Source organism: Struthio camelus, chromosome 2 (genome assembly GCF_040807025.1).
Source record: "Struthio camelus isolate bStrCam1 chromosome 2, bStrCam1.hap1, whole genome shotgun sequence".
NCBI lineage: Eukaryota > Metazoa > Chordata > Aves > Struthioniformes > Struthionidae > Struthio > Struthio camelus.
Window position 1 is genome coordinate 20429724 of NC_090943.1, and position 20971 is coordinate 20450694.

The 20971-nt window shown below is 43.6% G+C and overlaps 1 protein-coding gene across 5 annotated transcripts in view; it reads left to right on the forward strand.

Moving 5' to 3' along the window:
* Positions 1-466: 466 nt before the first annotated feature.
* Positions 467-20971, forward strand: part of ARHGAP21 (Rho GTPase activating protein 21) — a 125372-nt gene continuing 104867 nt past the window's right edge. Inside the window, exons 1-2 of one of the 5 annotated variants that reach the window (XM_068934559.1) lie at positions 467-675; positions 1986-2300. In XM_068934559.1, coding sequence (XP_068790660.1) covers positions 2217-2300 — 84 coding nt within the window. In that variant the 5' untranslated portion in view covers positions 467-675; positions 1986-2216. The other 4 variants (XM_068934564.1, XM_068934563.1, XM_068934562.1 and 1 more) reach the window with 4 other exon arrangements.

Consider the following 20971-nt stretch of genomic DNA (forward strand, 5'->3'; position numbering starts at 1 on the left):
TCCTCCAGCCACTGGAGGTAATCTCTTGCCCTGGTTCTCCGGAGACCAGTATTTGTTTCTGCTGTTGATAAAAGTAGCTGCTGCATAACCAGGGCAGTCACCTCCTTTCTGAGATCACTTGGACTAGCACAGTTAATAAATAAATAAATAAATATATATATATATATACATGAGACATTAGAGTTCAATTAACACAGGACCTATTTGTATAAACATCTTGGCTTTCTTGTTCCCTTTCACATAGACCTTAGTCGTCCACAGCCTCTACCTCGAAAGTCACTATTCTAGAACGGGGGGGGGGGGGGGGGGGGAATCAATCAAACGCTGTAATAGCTGCAGATAAAGCAGGGAAAGTGCTTCCTTTCGCCACCTGTAAAGACAAGATGGAAGAGCCTGCTGCCCCCCACCGCGCCAGCGGCGCGGGCAGGGCCGCAGCCCGGGCCGCCCCGTCCCCGGGGGGGCGTTAGGGACCCGCAGAGGGCAGCCCGCAGTAGCAGCACAGCACCCTTCGCGGAGCTGGGAAGAAAAACCGAGCTCATTTCGGTATCGCCTCCCTCCCCCCGACAGCGCTGGGAGGCACAGCGGGAAAAACGAGCTCCCGCCGCCGCGGGGACCGCTGCTGAGCGAGGGGCAGCGCGGCGGAGGCGAGGGGCCGCCGCGGCCCCCTCCGAGGAGGTGGGTGAATTTTTGGAGGGAAGAGAAACCGCGAGCCTGGAGGCGGGAGAAGGGGACGAGCTCCCTCCCCTCCGGCAGCCGCGGGGGCCGGGCCGGGCCGGACGGGACCGGACAGTCCCGCCGGCGGCGGCGGGGCGAGAGCGGCTGCCGCCCCTGCCCTGTCAGGGCCGGCACAGACCGGACTGCGGGCGGGCAGGGGGGGAGGGGAGGAGTTTTCGGGCCACCTGAGGGGTCGCCCCGAGGCGGCGGCAGACGTGTCCGCGCGGTGGGGGGGCGCGGAGGTGCCGCGCCGGCTGGCGGAGCAGGGGGAGGGCGACGAGCGGCTCGCCGGGCCCGCGGCTTGTGGGAGCGGCGCCGCGTGACGCCGAAACAACCGCACGGCCACCGCGGGCCCGAAGGCGCGACGGCCCCCAGCGGCGAGCCGCCCCGGCGGGCGGAGCGGGCAGGGCTCGGCGCGGGCCGCCTGCCGCCGCTGGCGTGGCCGGGCGGGCGCGGCAGGCCGGGGCGGCCGGAGGCGGGGGGGGGGGGGAGCGGGGCGGGGCGGGGCGCGGTGTGCGGTGGTCTGATCGGCAACGGCTGCGGCTACGTAGCCGGGGGGAGGGAGGAAACTGCCTCGCAAGTGGGGAAGGTTTGTGTGGGAAACAAAAGCCAGACTCCATGGAATTAAAGCTTCTGCTTTGTTGCTGTCGGAGAGTTGTTTTTGTTTTGGGTTTTTTTTTTTCCTTCCCCCCCTAATCTGACGTTGGTTGGTTGGTTGGTTTCCCTCTCCCCCACCCCTTCGGCCTGGTTAAACGACCGGGCCGCAGCGAGGCGAGGGCTGTAAGCAGCCGGGGCCAAGCGCGGCCCGGGAAGGAGCAGCTCCGCGGGCCTTCCGCGCTTCCCTTTTTTTTTTTTTTTTTTTTTTCTTCCACGAGTTGATCAAAGTTCAGCTGAGCCGAGGCAATATTGTCACCAGACCCTCGCCGCAGCAAATGCTGGGAAAGCTCGTGCTCTTTGTGAAAGGGAGGGTCTAGCCTCGAGAGGGGTTTTTCCCTCCTTTCCCAAGCCGAGGTAACTTTCCCCCCGCGCTCTCCCCCTCCTGCGGCAGGAAAGCCTGTGTGTAGTAAAGTCGGAGGCAGCGGGCGCCTCCCTCCTCCGCCTCCCTCTGCCTTTCCCTCTCCTCCCCGCGTCTGGGGCTCTGGATAGGAGGAGTTGGAGGAAGAGGAAGATGACGAGCGAGTGCAATTAGCCTAACAAGGGCCGGGTGGCGGAGGAGGCGGCAGCGGCGGCGTTACACCGGGGACTGACACATCTCCTCTCTCCTTCCCCAGCCATGGAGGCGGTGGCCGGGCAGCGCTGCTGAAGCCGGGCCGAGCCCGGGGCTCGTCCTCATGCCGGCTCAGTGACGGGGCCGAGCCCCCTCCGGCGGCGGGGCTGGCTCGCCTTTGGCTTCGTCGCTCCGGCTGTGCGCGAGTGGCTCGGGCGCTGGTCCCCCTCCTCCGTGCCTTCCCCGATGTGGGCTCTAGAGGATTTGCTCCTCCTTTGTAGCCGGGAATGAAATAATGGCGACCCGGTGGGCAGCGGGGCCACCCGGCGGAGATAGAGACACCGAGCCCCCCCCGGGCGGCGGCGGCGCCAGCGGCCAGGTAGGAGCGGCGGGCGCGGGTGGGGCGCGGGCTGCGCGCGTACGCGGCGCCGGGCCGGGCCGGGCCACCGCCTCCCGCCGCGGGGAACGGCTTGGCTGGAGCGGGCTTAATGGCCGCCCCCTCCCTCCCTCCTTCCCCGCCGGCCTCTTCCTGCCCGCCCGCCGCGCAGTTGCTGGGAGTTGGACGCTGGGAGCGGGGTGGGTTTGAGGCTCGCCGGGGCGGCGGGCGCTGCCCAGGGGGTGCCGCCGACGGAGCCCGGGCGTCGCGGCTCGGCCGGGGAGGCGGGGGCGCCTCCGAGCCCGCCTCGCAGGCCGGGCGGCGGCGGCCTTGCCTCGCCTCTCCTCGGGGCCTGCCGCCGTATCGCCGCCCGGCCGGCTGCTGCGTGAGGCTCCCGCCTTTCGCCGTTGGGGTACGGCCGCCGCCCCCCCCCCCCCCCCCAGCCTCGGGAGCAGCAGGGGACGCGGCTGGGGCTGCGGCCAGGGCTCGCCGACCGCCGCCGGCCCTCGGGAGCGGCTTGGTCTTGAAGGCGTTTCTGTCCCCAGGATGTGTTGCTGGAAGGGTCCCCTGTGTGTTTGGCTCAGTAACTGTGTGACGTGCCCTGGGGTGGCACTGCTGCCTGTTTGGGCTGGCAGCCCCCGGTTTTAAACCCGGAGCCGTATCTAATGCTCCTGCTGCGCTCCCGAACGGTAACAAACGCCTGCTTCAGCTCCAACCAGCTGCGCGTAGCGGCTTCAGCTGGGCGTTTCTAAGCTCGGTCTTAAGCCGTGTTTACAAAGACAAAGTTGCTTTTGCCGTTCTCAAACTTAGGGTTTTTTATGCCTAAGTCAGATCCGACTTTAATCTCTGTAGGACCATGAAATGGATATCCTTTATACAGATGTTCCTCTTGCGTTTGCTGAAATTCAAAGATACTCAAGTGCTCGATTTTTAACTTTTAAGTTCAGCAGCATCGAAAGATTTTTTTGTTATTATTAAAGACACCAAATTTTAGTTTACTGCTGTCCTCCATTCACCCTAATGCCCTGCTCTGAAAGTGGCGCGTATGGTATTGCAGGATTTCCCTTACTGTCACCACCTCAGTAAAGAGATTCACCCAGTCTGTTGGAACGAGTGGGTTAGGTGAGGACAAAACGTGAGTTTTAAGTAAGAAAACAGAAGATGTTGAGATCTAAGACTTAGTGATGAATTATGATAATATGTATGTAAATTTCATCACGATATCCTTGTTGGTCCTCTTTTTTTTTTTAATATAACTGAAAAACATGACTGTTCTTGGAGAATACATCCCTCAATACTATTTAAATACTGTGGGAAGAGGGAAGAAACCACATGTCTAAATGTAAAAATGAAAATCTGCTTTTTAATTCTACCATATTGAAACTATTGGTCTTTTGGCACCGGTAGTCTGTTATAATCCACCTCTCCCTGCTGTCGTAAACCGTACGTAACGAGGCCTGTGGCACTTCTGGAGTGCATCGTGTTAAAGCTGTCTAGTTGATGACTGCTAATAGGTATTGAATTGTCAAATGGACTGCACTGCCTGTTGTTTTGCTTGATGTTTGTATGCTGCAGTTACATTTTTCACGGCTAGAAAACATGCGTTTATACTGAAGGTTGTTTCAGGCCTGCTGTTATTAAAACAATCTTGGCTTGAACGTAGGTAGCCCTCGTGAACGCCTAACCACAGTCACGATGGTTTATCAGTTACTGTAGCATACATGTTGCTGCGTGGTTTAAAGTATGCCACGTTTTCTTGTAACTTTTATAACTTTTTTTATAGATTGGTGTGAAATGCCGGGAGAAAGATAGTTTCTGTGGCTTGAGGTCTGCTGTCTCGTGCAGAGGATTGAACAGTTACTGCTTGCAGTACTGATGTTACTGTGTGCTATATGTGAACAAATCCCTTTAACTCTGAAGTATTACTTGAACCCTGAGAGCCTCTTTTCTGTTTAACAACTCAGAAAAAACTTTTCATGAAACATAATTACTGTGAAAAAGGGTTTTAACTTTGCAAAAAATGTTCATGCAGTTATAAGGATTTATAGCATGTTAATACTGACATGCAAGATATTAGAAACTTTTGGAAAATGATAGATGTTTTTGGGTACTGTTTCGCATGTGTAGTTCCTGTTGTAATGCAGTATTAACTCATGTATATTTGAAGTTTAGCTGTAGACTTATGTGCTCAGCCAGTTGTCATGAGGAGGACTACAAGCATAACCTGTGTTGCTGCTCCCTCGCCCACAAGGAACAGAAATTAGGATTTTGGGCCTCTTAACGGTTTTGGAAGCGTACCGCTATATTCATGAAGAACTGAAAATTTTGTCCTCTGGCTTTAAGATCATTGGCTGGGCGAAGAAAGGGAGCTTGTGAGCGAGAGGCTTACGTTCCTGTGCCTTTTTGCATAGGAGGTGGGAAAATTGAGGATGTGAAATTTGACTCACTGAGGTAATGTGTATGTTGGTAGTTACTTATATTGGTAGATGCTTTTTTCTTGTTTTGAATGGCTCTCTACTGTGATACTGTATTCTGTTTTGTCATGTCTCACTATGATCTTTTATTTTTGTCTTTTTTTTTTCCTTGGTGCTGTGCTTGATGATCTTTTCCACTTCAGAGCCCCTTCCCTGAAATGATTGTTGAGAACAAAGATAACAAATTCAGGCTTGCAGACTGCTGCCCAAACACACTGTGCCTGTTCAAAGGGACAGATCACGTACTCTGGGCCCTTCGGGGAGCTGGCAGAGGGGCTGGAGGCTCCCAGGGCTGCTTGCCATTCTGTCGGAAATCTGACACGCGCTTGCAAATGGGCACAAGCATCGCCGAGGTTATGTTCGTAAGGACAGATAAGTGAGGGTGTGCTCTTTCTGTCTTTTAGATTAATTGTAGGCGTACGCTCTCCCTGTTTGGTCAGGTTGCAAGAGTGCTCTGCTGAAGCGTTTTAAGGCCTGCTGAGGTGCAGGCAGGACTGCTTCAGCCACAACATTGCATCTGTAGGCCTGTCCCAGTCCGAGGCTGGAACTGGCTTCTTGGGAGGTGTAAATTTAAGCTCTCTAGCGAAAGGCCCAACCAGAGGTGCTCTGTTGCTCTTCTATTTGCACTATTTTGCGTTTACCTTAACAGTCTTGCTAAATCAGTTTGTGGTACAGTTAACAGTTTATCTGTGTTAAAAGGAAATTTAGAATGTTAAATATAAGAAGAAAGAATCTTATCCACTGTGCGTGTGGCTTAAAAAACTGGCTTTTAATCATCAACAATGTCACTTGCACAGTTTGTGAATAGCGAAAATACTTAGTCAATTTTGTTCAGAATTTTTGATATCTTTCTGTTGGAACTCATTAGAGCACGTTCAGGCTTTTATTGCAGATACCTAATACTTTATTGCAAAGAAATCTGAATTATAAACAAAGGTGATCTTAGTGTGTTTTTTAGCTTAACAGCTAAATTGTTATGAATAGTCTTTAGAGACTCTTGAGAGTTTCTGTTTTTGGCAGTAGTTAAGGGAGTGTATTTCTGAAGACTCCTGTAAAAGAAAAGTTAGTCAGAACTTAGTATTTGCTTTGAAACAAGAAGAACTCAGTGTCAGGCAGCAGGGGAAAAACACGTTCTCTCTCCTTATCAGTTAGAACAGGACTGCGTAAACCAAGGAGAAGCTTCTTGTGGAAGGGTCAGGAACCAGAGAGGGGCATGATGACAGTAAAAATAGAAACTGATTGGCATTTTCACTGACAGTAATTAGTAGACCATTTGCTATTTTAACAGCCCAATTGAGATAGCTTTGGTAAATTTGGAGTGGTGACTCCCAAGTGTTATGTCTCTTATATTCTACAGGCATAAGCACTGAAGAGTTGTGTTCGGATACTGCATTTCAATCTTTGTGTTAAGTATGCCTGTCAACATATAAACTGTCCAGGAACTCTCTGCCTTTAGAAATCGGTGCTTTTTCCACCATGCCCGATGCTTAGAGGCTGTAAGGCTTAACCGTTATGTAAAAAATCAGAATTATAGAAAGGTGTTTGTGAGATGTTAAGTAATACAGACGCCAAAAGGAAAACTAATCATTAGAAGTGTACATACTCATGGTGATAAAGGGAAATGTGTGCAAATGCTGTATCAAGGGGAAAATACATTCAATATAAATTCCAGCATTCCCAGAAAGGGTGGTGGTTGTAACTATTTAAAAAGCTTGAGTCAAATCCTGTTTAATCATGCAAGCGTAACACTGACTTCTGCTCTCATTTATGTCAGAGTAAGCCTAAGATAATTTGATAGAATGTGAACATTTTGCAGGGGAAAATGTTGCATATTTGGCGATCTGTAACATAAAGCAGCAATAAATTTCTTCCTTCAGGAAAAGGAAGGGGATGTGCCTTCAAACGTAGCTGCCCCTGACAGTTTAAAAAGTGACTTATTTGCTTCCCCAGAATACATTTTTATTGATTGTACCTATTAGAAATTTGTCTGAGAAATTAGAATTTTTGTAAGAGAAATGTGATTGCTTGAAGAATGTCTTGAAGTGTATCAGTACAAAATGATTGCATTTATTGTGTACATTTGACAGCAGTGTGTATGCATTATAGGGATGAGATCTCTTTGTCAATAGGTTTAACAAATATCAAAACACTCCCTGAGTTGCCCTTTTTACCTATGTAACCTAATTTTAAAAAAATCATTCTATTTAAATAAATATGAAAATAACAAATCTACCACTTCAGCCATGTTCTTTTTCATCTATTTTAGTTACCTGTATATACTAAAGATAACTGAGTGAACTGTTGGGAAAGAAAAAGTATTTAATGACACTTAGCCACTTTATGCATTTTTGATCTCGTTCTGTTTAAAACATATGGAAAACATCTCCATGTTGGGTGGATGACTAAATTGTAGTTCGCTATAACAGTATTGGCTCTGGAAAAAGTAAAAGTTGTTCCTTTTTCTAATTCTGTGAATACATGCATATAGTACTGCGTAGATGATGATGATCAGAATATGAGTATGTGCAACCTGTGGGCATTATAGAAATAAACCATTTGTATCTGTTCCTAAGGAAATTTGTCATGCAGCTTTTGACTAAGCTATTAGGAAGATATTCCAGTGCTTTGTAGCTGGTCTCTTTTCTGTGATAACAATTGGAAGATGGTAGAAAACTTAAGCTTTTTAATGTTATTGTGGTTGTTGTGTGTTATTCCTCCTTGCAGTTGTTTGTATGTTAAATTGTTAGGGGTAGGAAGCAGAATATAAAACTTAGGTTTATTTCCTGTTAACATCATTTCCTATTTTCATTTATTAATAAGGGGTCATTGTTTTAAATGGCATGCATTAGCCCTACTATAAATGGCTTCTAAATTGGTGCTGAAATTGTCTGTGAATAAATGGGACCCCAGAAGTCAAGCTGATGAGCTGCTAGCTTTGACTCCGCCATCGTTCATAGAAGGTACCCAGTCCTGTGACTTGAATTAGCTCTTTGCTGCGAGGGAAGTGTCTGTCTGCCTAGCTTAATAAATAGTTTGTATATATAATAAATAATATATTATGCCTAGCGTAAGAGATGAACATCTTGTAAAATCTGAAAGTGTCTAAAGAGAGAGTCCTTTTTTAATCTTACAGTTGCAAGGTGAGATAAACTGTTTTAAGTACAGGCCTTTTAAATACTTACACACATGCTAGAGTAAACCTTCCCGTTAAAACGTCTCTATGTGTTTTTTATTTTAAACTGGGGTGAAATGTATTTTTGTTTTACCCTAGTTAATGTGGGAACTCTAGCTACTGCCTGAACTGTTGTTTATTGTCTTTTGTTAGTAGTGATGAAACAGTTTTCTGGATTTACTTTTTTTATCGTTGCTGTTGGATAAGAAGAAAGCTCTTCTTGAGAACTATTATTCTTAAATATTGAATCAGTTGCTAATTGGGAAGTAAAAAGTATACAAAGCTATATGCTTCAGTCTGCGAATTTATTTGTAGTGGGGGATAGAGTCTAATAGTTCAGAAAGATGCAGTCATGCTGTTATACTTTCGTACGCGATCAATGAATTGCTTTCAGCAGGAGGTGGCCCTGTTTTTATGTTGTCTGTTCTTGGTTTTTGCATAAAAACTTGCAGTTCAGAAAGTATTTACAAATAAAGCATTGAGAGCTGTTGCTACGTGGAACAGCATCGTGTCTGAGGGAGCCTGCTGTAGATGGTGCTGGTAAATATTTGGGGCCAGGCATCAGAGGTTCCGTGCGGGTACCCTGGACAAATACAAACAGATGTTTAGATTTTGAGTCTGGCTTGCAACTATGAGCTTACACCTTTTGGGAGTATAGGTGGTAGGCTTATTTTTATTTTTAATTTCTTTATTTCCTTTTGCCAGCTGCTGCTGCTTTGCTGAGAGTGAATGAGGTGTCTCCTTAGAGGCCATGGCTAATTACAGATTGGCTGATGGTGGAGGGGTGCACTTGGAGATAGACGACTTTCTTTTATGTATGTGTCATTTGCATAATGTGTTAGGACACACTGTATGGACAGCATTAGGCATTAGCAAGTATACTGTAGGGAATAATTTTGCGCTAGCCTCCGTGGGTTGCCTAGATGATCTAATCTTCCTTATTTTTAACTTTGAGATTTGTGCCGCCTCCTCCCCCTTCACCTCTCCCCCTCCCCCAAGGCAGGGGAGGAGAAATGAAATGGAAAGCTTTGAATCTTACTGAGAAGAGTGTTTTTAATCACTTCTGAGTAACAGTTGCAATTGGTACAAATCAGCTGAGAAACCTGAGTCTGCTTCTGAAGTAGTCTTGCATTTGTACTGATTGAAATGCTTAGTGTGTCCTCCTAGTTTATGTGAATTTAATTGAAAACCTTAATGGAGTAGTGTTCCTTGTGGAAATTTAATTGCAAATCACTCTCCCTTTAGAAGGCTGTATTTTGTCCTCCCCTATTATCTTCTACTTTTGCATCTAAGTTTGATTTTATTCGTATTAAGAAGTTGATGGGGATGTAAGAGAATGAGCACTCCTGTAATTAAAAATTAAAGAAAATTCCAAGCTGCTTAAACTGCCATAACAGCAGTGCTGAATACATAGGTTCCCTACTTAAAATGTCTGTATCTTTTTTTTTTTTTATTCCAAACATGAGGACAGAAAGTGTTAAAGGTCTAAATTAAAACAGTATCTTGTGATGATATCTAACACTTCCAGATGACTAGGTATCTTGGGTACTACATCTTCTGACCATGGGATGAGCCAAAGGAGAATATTTAGGTTCTCAGAAAACGCTTGCAGCTAATTTGGCTTCAGACAGATAGATGCAGTCTACCCAATAATGTGCTCACGGTACTGAGAAACTTTTCAGTCTTGAGAACTCAAAATAGTGTTTGTCTACAATTTAAGTTGCTTTTTTGTACTGAAGAACTTTCCATGTGCTGTCATGGAGAGCTGTTGTACAAAATCTAGTGCATGGAGCCAAAGCAATGTTTTAGATTTTAGAACTAAAGTGCAGTTCCCTTTATTTTTTGAGGAAAAAAAATCTTCCTTTATCTTTTATCCTTTATCTTGCCCAAGGACTATCTTGTTAGAACATAAACTGAATTGATACTTAAATACAATTATTAAACTTTAAGCCTGATAAAGGTTTAAAAATGTCTAAACTATATGCCCTCAATTTTATAATGTTTACAAGGGCCAGAGTTCAGTTGGTGCTTGCGAGGGTATGCAAAACTGTCAGATTTCCTTGTGATGCAAGAGCTGAGAACTGCAATATCTTGTTGTTATTGGGGCTAACAAAAGAAACAGCACATGGAGTACGTGCACCTCAAGTAGGTGGATCTGACTGCCTTTATGTTCTGACCTGTTCTCATAAGATGATGGCCTAATTAGGGCTGTCTCAGAAAGGAATGCCCCAGCTTTCATGTGAAAGGTGGTCCCGTTGCAGTTTACTCTTTGTTGTTGCTGTGCTTCCTTTTTCTTCTCAGCTATCCAGTTTTAATACAATTTCAATAGGGAGTCTGTGATTCTGGTGGCAAGCGTTCTCCTGTGTAGCCACAAACACTTCTTACTTATCAATGGTTGTAAAATTCTACTTGTTCCTTCTCGCATGCGTTTTTAAATTTTATTGTCCTCACTCACCGTGGTAAAAGGTAAGTAAGTAAACTTTGCCTGGAGTGATCAAATTTCATGGCAACTTTACAAGTTTTCTGCTCCATTCTGTGTACTTGCACTGTTTTATTATGGGTTCTCTTTGAACACAGTCCAGCATTTTGTATTTGTTTTAGTTTTTTTAATTTGGAGAAATTGCTTTGGAGTTGCCTACAAGGTAGATTTTGAACATGCTCTTTTTCGTCTTAAGAAAGGAAGAATGAATGTCTGGTACACTGCTCTTGGGGCATCAGAGTACCTCATCTTGCTGAATTAGCATTAATGTGAAAGTTATGAGATTTTAAAAAGTTTACGTGGATCATCTTCAATGTTTCTGGCAATCTGTACATCTGAATCAGAAGCTGGAGTAATTCAGTAGCTGTAAATAGTTTGGTAAGCCCATATTCTGACCCTGATGTCAGGGAGGTAATCTTGCAAGCTGGTTAGATGCATGTTTCTGGTTAGTATTTTATTTTTTTAAACAAGAGAGTTATTGTTACTCTTTAAAAATACTCCATACCTGACCAAAATGGTCCTTGTAGCCCAGTTTGCAGTACAAGCTTTATTTTTTTCAATGAGCACGTGTTATGAAACATGACGTTGTGTAATGGATACATGCCAATACTAGTAGCACTTCATAGCCCATGCCCTATAGGTGTTCTTTTTATGACTTCTTTATGGGTGGTTTAGAATAGTTTTCTCCCTGTTTACATTGTGACAGAGAGTATGATTCAGCTGGATAGCTGAACAGGTCTGATAGCTTTTTGCTGGTTTAGGGTGCTAAATGGCAAAGCGTTTGTTTTTTCTACTTGCACAGACTCTGGATTTTTTGTCTGCTGTTGTCTGGGTTAGCGAAGATGAGTTGCCTGTGAAGAAATGCAAAAGGACCTTTTGATTCTTGGCACTGGTTAATATGAAATGAAAATCCATTGTGCATAAATATCAAGTAATACATGTGGGGGAGGGGAAAAAGGCTGTCTTAATGTCATACGTCATACCTGTCATACTAACAGGTAATGATTAGCTCAGAGCTCATGACTGTGATAGATGGTTCCAAGGAAGCAGCAACTTAATGCTCAGTAGTTGTCTGGAAAGCAAATTGACTGTTAGAAATTATTTGGAAATGGATGACAATGTCGTATGTCATGCTTTCAAGTGTAAATTCATAGTGCACTTAAGAGCTTGAGCGTATCCGTCTAGGTCTATCCCTTTCCTCCTCTTTCCTCCCCCTTTCATCATCTCAGAAACAACATAGTAGAACCAGAAAACTCAGAGAAAAAGCAGATGTGATAACTGAATAGTTTCTGTATGGAGAACAATTAAGGCAGCTAGGACTTTACAATTTGGAAAAGAGGAGATTGTGGAGATGGAGAGATGACTTGAGATCTGGAAGCCTTCTCTGTCTCTATTTTATGTGGATCAGCTTTTCACTCTTTGCTCCAATACAAGAACTTGGGGGTGTCAGATAAGTATAGTGGAGTCAGAAAAAGGAAAAGATGGCTCTTTGCAAAACACTTAATAAAGCTTGTAGCTCATTGTCAGGGTATTTTGGAAGCTAAGCGTGTACATAAGTTGAAGAACAACCTGGATATGTTTTTGGCAGAGAAATACATTGAGATTTGCTAAATATCCTTGTAGTAGAATGAATTATGGATTTGCAAATAACTGAAGCTGGGAGAACACTCTAGTGATGCCTGTTCTTGTGTGCTTTCCTAATCAGCTGCAAATATCTGCGTTTGGTCACTGCTGGAGATGGGGCTAGCTGGACCTTTGGTCTGATAAATCATCTTATGTCTTACAATACTGCTTCTAGGATGACTTGTCAGAATTCCTGATACTTTCAGGCCTCCGAGACAGAAGTTCTGTATTGCGTGTGCTGAAATAAGGAGGCTGTTTGTTGTAAGCAGCAGGAAATGCAATTTTTCAAATGTTTGGGACTTGTACCTGTTTTTGTCTTAGGTCCATTCTCCAAGGCTCAGGCTAGATATCAGACTTCAATAGTGTCTTTATTTCTGTTTGCTTTTGTAAAAGTAACCATTAGTTGTTGTTGCATCATATGGGTCTACTGTTCTCCCCTGGTTTTGATTAGTTAAAATGAAATGCACAATAATCGGTCTTGCGTTTACCCTGTCTCTTCCTCCAGCCCCACTCCCAGTTGACAGAGAAGGCAAGGTGATTGTGTGTCTTGTGCACAGAACTTAAATATACTGTTTACTTCTCATATTTCTTTCCTACTTGTTGACAATCGTGCAAGTGCTTGTCTGTTGAACTGTTTTCTGCATTACTTCATTTAGTGGACTGCATGAATTTCAAGACTTCATTCTTGGTTTCAAGTCTTCGAAGTACTGCAGCAGTGAAAATGGTAAATCCCTAAGAGCTAGTGGGAAACTCCAGTCTGCCGCTATGGGGAATGATGCTGCTAGCTCTTTGCCTGCTCTAGAACAGCTGATTGCCTTCTCTTATTCCTCTTCCATTCCCCTGCTGTGGTACTGGCATCGGGAAAAGAAACAGCACTTTGAGGGGCTACAAAGCAAACAACATAACTCAGAGGGAAGCTGCGCAGGACTGAGCAGTGTACAGGTTGGGGAAAATATTGGAGGGAGAAGCTGTACTTGGTGATAAGCAACTTCTCTCTTCCACCAGTCCTTAAAATCAGAGGTACCAAGAAGGTTAAAAAAGTTAATCCCTTACCTCAAGGACTGAGAAATGAGGTAGCTAAAAAGTAGTTTTGCTGGGTTGGGGTTTTTGTTTTTTGGGAATGGGCAGGCCAACAATCCTCCCCACTCCCAAAACTAAGCCCTCTCTTGCTTTGCGCTGTTTTTAAAATTGTATCCAAAATGCTGAAAGGCATCTATGGCCAAGAGGGTGTCTGCTCTTGTAATTGCCAATTCATGACTCGGACTGAATTCCTTAAGGTGAATGAGCAGAGAGAGGGGTAATATTGCATGGTTACTCAGTAAGGCATGTAAATAGTTCTCCCTGGTAAATTTATGCTGTAGGTAATATTTTTTTCCTCATTTAAATTAAACTGGGCAGTTGTATAAATTAAAATACCACAAATTCTGGAAAAAAAAAAATCTCATGTTCAGTTGAAGACTTACTTCTCAGAACTTAATGATGCCTGGTTTTCACACTTCATCTGATGTGAGTTTATTTAGGAACAAGATTCTTTCCCTTCTTCTGCCCCCAGCCCTGCCTTGGCTTGTTAACCTTCTCATGGCCAAGTGTCAGTAGCTTGAACTGGGGTGATACAACATCAATCTGATGTAATGGTCATCTCTAGGCCTCTTTGCAACTTGCAGTGGGAACCTGAAGTTTGGAAACTGAATTTTATCTGTTTAATATGCTCTTTCTGCTCTGAGGGGTGTGAAGCGCAAATACCATGAATAATGTCTGTCATGAGTAGTGGCAGCAGGGTGAATCATAATGTTTTAAAGTGTGTGTGTTTTTTTTTTTTTTCTTTAAATTCAAGACATTAATGCTACCAGATGAGTTGAGGGGAAGGTATTATGTGTAAGATTAGAGAATAGGATTTGTGGGAGTGACTTGACCTAAAGTTCAGTTAATTCTGTGGTCGCTGCCCCCGCTCAGATAATCTGGTTTGGCAGATTTCTCTTTGCTGCTTTAGGCCGAAAAGACTGAGAGCTTCCATTCCTTGAAAGGCTCTTGAAGCCTTCTCCATGTTTGTGAGCGAGAAAGCAGGGATTACAAAAACATGTTCTCGAATGAGAATTACACAGCTTTTTCAACCCATAAGGAGCAGTGTGGGTGTGTGTTGTCGTGTCCCCCCCACCCCGATTTCATGAAGTTGTTGTTTTTTTGAGGAACTTGATTTCTTCCCTCTAGAGCCTTTTTCTCATTTGGGAGTGGAAAAGAAATAGTTGCGATTAGAATGACTCAATACAGAAAGCTCTTCCAATTAATTCTTGTCCTTTTAATAAAGCCTTCCTGGGATACTTTTGCTTTCTTCAAGCCTGTTTTTACACTGTTGCTGTGTTTTTGCATACTGCTATTACACAGTGGTGGCTTTACTGTTCTGTTAAACTCTTTTGCGCTTTGACTTCCATCCAGTTCCCAGGAGTTCTGTCCTATTGTTCAAAATGGTTGTAGTCCAGATTACCTTTTTTTATTAAACTGTTAAGTACTGATTTGTAGTAGAAGATTTTAGAAGTTGATGAAAATGTATGGGTAAGAAAACATTTTGTGATGGCTTATGTTAATAAAAGTTTCTTATAATTGCAAAGCGAAACTTAATCGCTGTTTAAAATACTGAGGTAAATGAAAAATGGCTGGTACTTACTATTTTACTTCATAAAATAACTTGCCTAAATCCTTCCAGCAGAAGACTCTCTTTGACTTCACACTTTGGATCAGCACTTCTGATAAACTGGATTTGGAAAAAGCCTTTAATTTTTAAGAAAACTAGTTATGCCTGTTCTATTGTTGTTCTTAAAATAAAGCTGACTGCTTTCTCTTACTTGCTAGATTAAAAAGTAAATAACTTGCATCATACACCTTCCGTAACCCTTGCGTTTGAGGAATCAGTGCTAGGTTTAAGCACAGATACCTCAAATAACTAAGCATTATCTTAGAATATTAGTGTAAAAAGGCTACAAGTTTTATCTTGTTTTTTTGTGTTTTTTAGTATACATGGTTTTGCATTATTCAATCTAAAACCTGACATGCTGTTAGATATGAAGAGATAAAGTTAAAACACTGAAAGTGGTGTTAAAAAAAAAGTTTTAAAATTAATTAAATAGTTAGTGGAAGTAGATGTATTTGTTTCAAGATGGAAGAGCTGATTATTTTCTACAACTCTTTCACTATTAACTACCTTTTTTGTGTGGGGGGAACCCTTTTCTCATTAAAGGAAATCTGGAAAGAATAAGGACTCCCTTTTTTTTTTTTTTTTTTTTTTTCAGTGTCTATAGCTTGAAATTTCTCCCAAAAACAGCTGAATAAAGATTACTTACTCTAAATATAGTACAGTTTGTAAGTTCGTAAACTGTAAATTTTGTGTCCAAAAATGATATAAATTCCTCAACATCTTTTCAGTGATTCATGGTGTAGAGTACAATCACCTTTACCTATTGTCTCTTGCAGTATTAACAAAGTCCACCTATTTTGAAGCGAGTTACCTCTTCTCCGTTTTCTGCAGCTTTCTGAAACCAAGATACTAACCTTTGCGAAATAAAGCTTGTAGAAGCCTTGTGTGCAAAGGGCATAGGAATCTCACCAAGGAGTGATAAAGTAGATGATTAAATGTACTACCTAAACAATGATGGGGAGGTAGTAAGAATATACTAATGCTTTCTTAAAAAATACTGCTCTTAGGGTTTCTAATTGCTATTGAATTTGTGCTTCTGCTATATGATCCTTCTGCAGCTCTTTGTAGTCAACTGTGAATATCTGAAGCATTTTTTCCCCCTCTTCTGTTGGGGTTTCAGTAATGAGGCAAATTCCTGTGAAAATACATGTTATTTAAAGACCATATTTGTAAATTTGGTAAGTAGATTTTTGTATAACCTGAACTTGAAGTGATGTAGTCAAAAGACGTGCCCACAATGACAAAGAACAGGCATCAGCTGATTTATGATAACTAGCTGTGGTATGAAAAATAGGCTTTCCTGTAGTATTCACAGGATTTCATGTAGACCCTGAAAGCCACTACCATATCAACTGCAGCTAGTCTTTGATATTATATCTTTCTATAATGCAGGAATTCCTGGCTCTCAGAGATCAATATCAAGGTGTTTTTTTTTTCCTTCTGTCACCTCCTCCCTTCCCTATGTACATTTAATTATATGTTAACTGTAGATTCTGCAAATGATTGCTGAAGCCAAAAGTTTGAGAAAAGGATGAATAACCTCATTCTAGTAAAAATGAAGAAAGGATGCATATATCTTTGTGCTTCACGTTATGAAGCTTATGTTAGCACAGTACTGCCAAACCATATTGGACATGAACAGTATGTTGGGGATTTGAGCTATGATATAATACTGTGGCTAAAAAAAAAAAGTCTGAACCTGATCTGTCTGTAGCTATCATCTGTGTAGCTGCTGCATAATGTATTTTTACAACTGAAGATAAGACCTGGAGTGAAAAACAATTTTCACAGAATCAGTGAATCATTGAAGTTTGAAGATACATTTTGAGATCATCTAGTTCTACCCCCCTGCTCAAGCAGGGTCAACTACAGCAGGTTGCCCGGGAATGCATCCAGTGGGGTTTTTGACTATCTCCAAGGATAGAGTCTGCACAACCTCTCTGGGCAACCTATTCCAGTGTTCACCTACTCTGAATAAAATAGATTTTTTTTTTAATTTTTAAACAATTTTGTATATTTCAATATGTGCCCTTGCTGCTCATTGTTTCAGTGCATACCACAGAGAAAAGTCTAGCTCTGTTTTCTTCACACTGTCCTATCAGATATTTATACACAATTGATAAGACCCCCCCCCCCCCGAACCTTCTCTTCTCCATGCTAACAGCCCCAGCTACCTCAGCCTCTCCTCCTATGTCAGGTGCTCCAATTCCTTAATCATTTTTGTGGCATTTCAGTGGATCTGCCTCAGTATGTCCATGTCTGTGTTGTGCAGAGGAGCTCAGAACTGGACACAGAACTCCACATGTGTCTCAGCACTACTGAGTACAGGGAAGGATCACTTCCCTCGAACTGCTGGCAGTGATTCTCCTAATGCAGCCCAGAAGGCTGTTGTTTGTCTTTGCTACAAAAGCATGTTGCTGGCCCATGTTAAACTTGCTGTCCACCAGGACCCCCAGGACATTTTCTGCAAAGCTGATCTCCAGGCAGTTGGCCCCCATCCTCTTCTGGTGTGTAGTGTTATTCCTGTTCAGGTGCAAGACTTGAAATTCAACAAAGGGAAATGCTAAGAGGTTACTGTTGGCCTATTTCTCCAGCCTGTTGTGGTCCTTCTGAATGGCAGCACAACCATCTGCTGTCTCAACCACTTCTTCCAGTTTTGTATTGACTGAAAGCTAGCTGAGGTTGCACCCTGTCCCAACATTCAAGCCATTAACGAGGATGTAAAACAGTACTGGCCTCAGTATTGACCCCTGGGAGACTCTACCAGTGACTGGCCTCCAGCTGGACTTTGTGCCACTGGTCACAACCTCTAAGCCTGGCAGTACAGATGCTTTTCAACCTACCTCACTGTCCACTTAGCTATCCTGTACTTCATCAGTGTCTCCAGTGAGGATGGTAGGGCAGACAACACTGAAAGCCTTCCTGAAGTCAAGGTGAACCACATCCACTGCCCTGGCCTCATCTACTGAGCCAGTCATCTCCTCTCAGAAGGCTACGGGGTTGGCCAGGCATGATTTCCCCTCATGCATCCACGCTCACTGCTCTCCAGCAGCTTCTTGTTCTTCAGGTGTTTGGAAATGGTTTCCGGAGTTATTTCCTCTGTCGCCTCCCCGGGGATCGAGGCGAGGCTGACTGGCCTGTAGTTCCCCAGATCCTCCTCCTTGCCCTTCCAGAAGATGGCAGTGGCATTTACTTTCTCCCGGTCCTTAGGAACCTCCCCCAGTTGCCATGCCCTTGCACAGGTTATTGAGAGCGGCCTCGCAGTACCACTGGCCAATTCCCTCAGCCCTCGTGGGTACATCCCATCAGGTCCCACGGCCTTGTTTATGTCCCGTTTGTTCAGTGTTCCCCAACCCGATCCTCCTCTGCTGAGGGTAAATCTTCCTTGCTCCTGACTTTGCCACTGGTCTCCGGGACCTGGTCTTTACTGGTGGTCCTTGCCTTCAGAAATCCCAAAGTGAAGAAGGCATTGCGTACCTCATCCTTTTCTGCGTCCTTAGTCACCAGGTCCCCTGCCCCATCTTGCAGCAGGCTCGCGTTTTCCCTGGTCTGCCTTTTGCTGCTGAGGTTCCTATAGAAGTCTCTCCTTGTTGCCCTTGATGTCACTTGCCAGATTTAGCGCCAGCGGGCTTTGGCTTCCCTAACCTTGACCCTACACGCTCAGACGGTGCCTCTGAGTTCCTCCCAGGTCACCTGTCCCTCCTTCACCTTCTGTACGCTTCCTGCTTACAGCTGAGTTTTGTCAGGCGCTCCCTGTTCATCCACGCCCCCTGCCCCCTTTGCTTGACTTCTGCTCGTCGGGATGGACTGTTCTTGAGCTTGGAGGAGGTGATTCTTGGAAACTGACCAGCTCTTCTCGACCCCTCTTCTCTCCAGGACCATCTCCAGGAGGATTCCTCCAAGCCAGTCCCTGAGCAGTCCTGCTGCCCTGAAGTCCAGGGCTGTGATCCTGCTTTCTGCCTTTTTCCCTTCTCTCAGGATCCTGAGCTCCACCGTCTCATGGTCGCTTCGGCCAAGGCTGCCGCTGCTCTCCGCCTGCCGGACCCGTTCTTCCTTGTTTCTAAGTATCAGGTCAAGCAGAGCATCTCCCCTCCTCAGCCTCTTGATCGATGTGTCAGGAAGTTTTCCTCAGCGCACTCCAGCAACCTCTTGACTGGCTTGTGCCGTGCTCTGTTGCCCTCCCAGCAGACCCTGGAGTGGATAATGTTCCCCAGGAGGACCGGGCCCTGTGAACACGAGGCTCCCACCTGTCATCTGGAGAAGGCCTCATCTTCCTCTTCTTCCTGATCAAGTGGTCTGCAGCAGACACCCACTGCAACGTTGCCAGCATTGATGCCCATGCTTTCTCGCTGCACTCTCACATAAAGGGCAACTTCCCCCTCCTCGTCTTCCCAGTCTGTCCTTCCTGAAGAGCTGGTATCCATCCACGGCAGCCCTCCACTTGAGTTAGCTGTCCCACCACATCTGCATGATCCCCATGAGATCATAGCTCTGCAACTGCACACAAGATGCATGAGAGCGCTCCATGATACTGTCCTGCAGAAACTCCCTTATTCATGTGCATGCACTTGAGGTGGTCCCCTTCTGTGCTGTATTTTTTCTTTTATTATTGTGAATATTTTCTGAATTGGTTTTGTGCAAGCTAAATAGGAACTGCCCTTGTTGTCTGTTGGCTGAGTCCGTGATACAGGGTAATTAAATGCAGAGAAGAGGAAGTTTTATTAGAGGGATGTGGATTAATCTATTTCATCATATTACAAAGCTTAAACCCCAAAACATAAAAGTAAGAACTGCTTAAGAAAATAAGTCAGGAGGTTTAGTGAAGCATTATTAAATAAAGCATTCATTTCTACTGTAAAGTAACTTTCAGTTATTGCATTATGTCTAGTGCCTACTCAAAATCTGTTTTTAAAAACGATTTGGTAATTTTTGCCTCCTTTAGCTATTGCTGTGTTAGTAGCATGGATGGCTTATATCATTATTTCACATTTGATACTTCATACAAACACGTTGAATGCTCACAGGTTTTCGAACTTTTGCTGTTAGATCTGAAGGTGCACCATGATTTAAAAAAAACTTTTTTTTAAGCATAGATTTTTTTTTTCTTAAATCATTTTTCACTTGAAATACAAGAGCAGCAAATATTTTTTCCTTGTACAAACACAGTAAAAACTAAGACAAAAACCTTGTATCATGGTAATAAGATTGTAGAGTGTAACTTTATAGTCCAGAAGAGATCCACTTCTGAAGCATCAAATATTTTTGCACTGTTCTGTTACTTTCACTTATGTAATGAAGGGCTTACTGTGTTTGTAGTAGGATTTTACGATTAATAGGCTACAGCACGCATGCTATCAGTATGATAAGACTGGTAAGAGAAATTTTTTAGATAGATATACTATGAATGTGAACTTAAAAATTTCACTCAGTGTCATGTTAAGGACCAAGCCCTACTGAAAGAAGATTTTGTAGATACAAGCTAGACTTTCTGCTGAAATGTAAGCAACTTTGAATTAAATTCACATGACTTACTTTCTGTTGTATAATCAACCCATAGTTTTCCACTAAAAACCTCCTGCTTTGTTTCTAGGTTTCTGCTACCATGTGATTATTCCCTATGTTCTACACATTCATTGTTTTTCTTTCATTTCTTTTTGAAAGTTGAAGACTTTACTAACTTGCCTTGTAGGCTTTTTGGATATAATATTAATACTCCCTTTAGCCCTGAAAGCAGTCTGATATCTGATACATCATAATTGTTAAAATAGTATATTTTTCTTGAAATTGTAATGATTCAGTCTTCATTAATATAGTGAAAGACTTCTTTTTCCATCTCACTAAAAAAGGAAATTTGTAAAATTTTAATTAGGGATTTTTTTTTTTTTAACTTTTAAGTACTACTATATATATTTCATGTTTGCTAGGAGACTTTACATTTTGTTTTAACCTTTTTTATTTATCTTACATCAAAGCCCTGAACTTTTTAGTTTAAAAAAAACCCAATTTTGATAAGTAGATTTATCCAATAGTCACAGAAAGGGTATCTATTATTCATGATAAATATATTATGTTTTGTACTCGGTACATAGGGAGAGTTTTTAATCTTTGGCTAATATTGTAACATTCTATTAAATGTTTGGTTGCCTTTATTCTTATCTGTCACGTGTACTGTGTAGCTGTTTGTCTTATGAAGCTGGTACAGAACTATACTCTTCTTTTCACACCTATTGCAGGGTT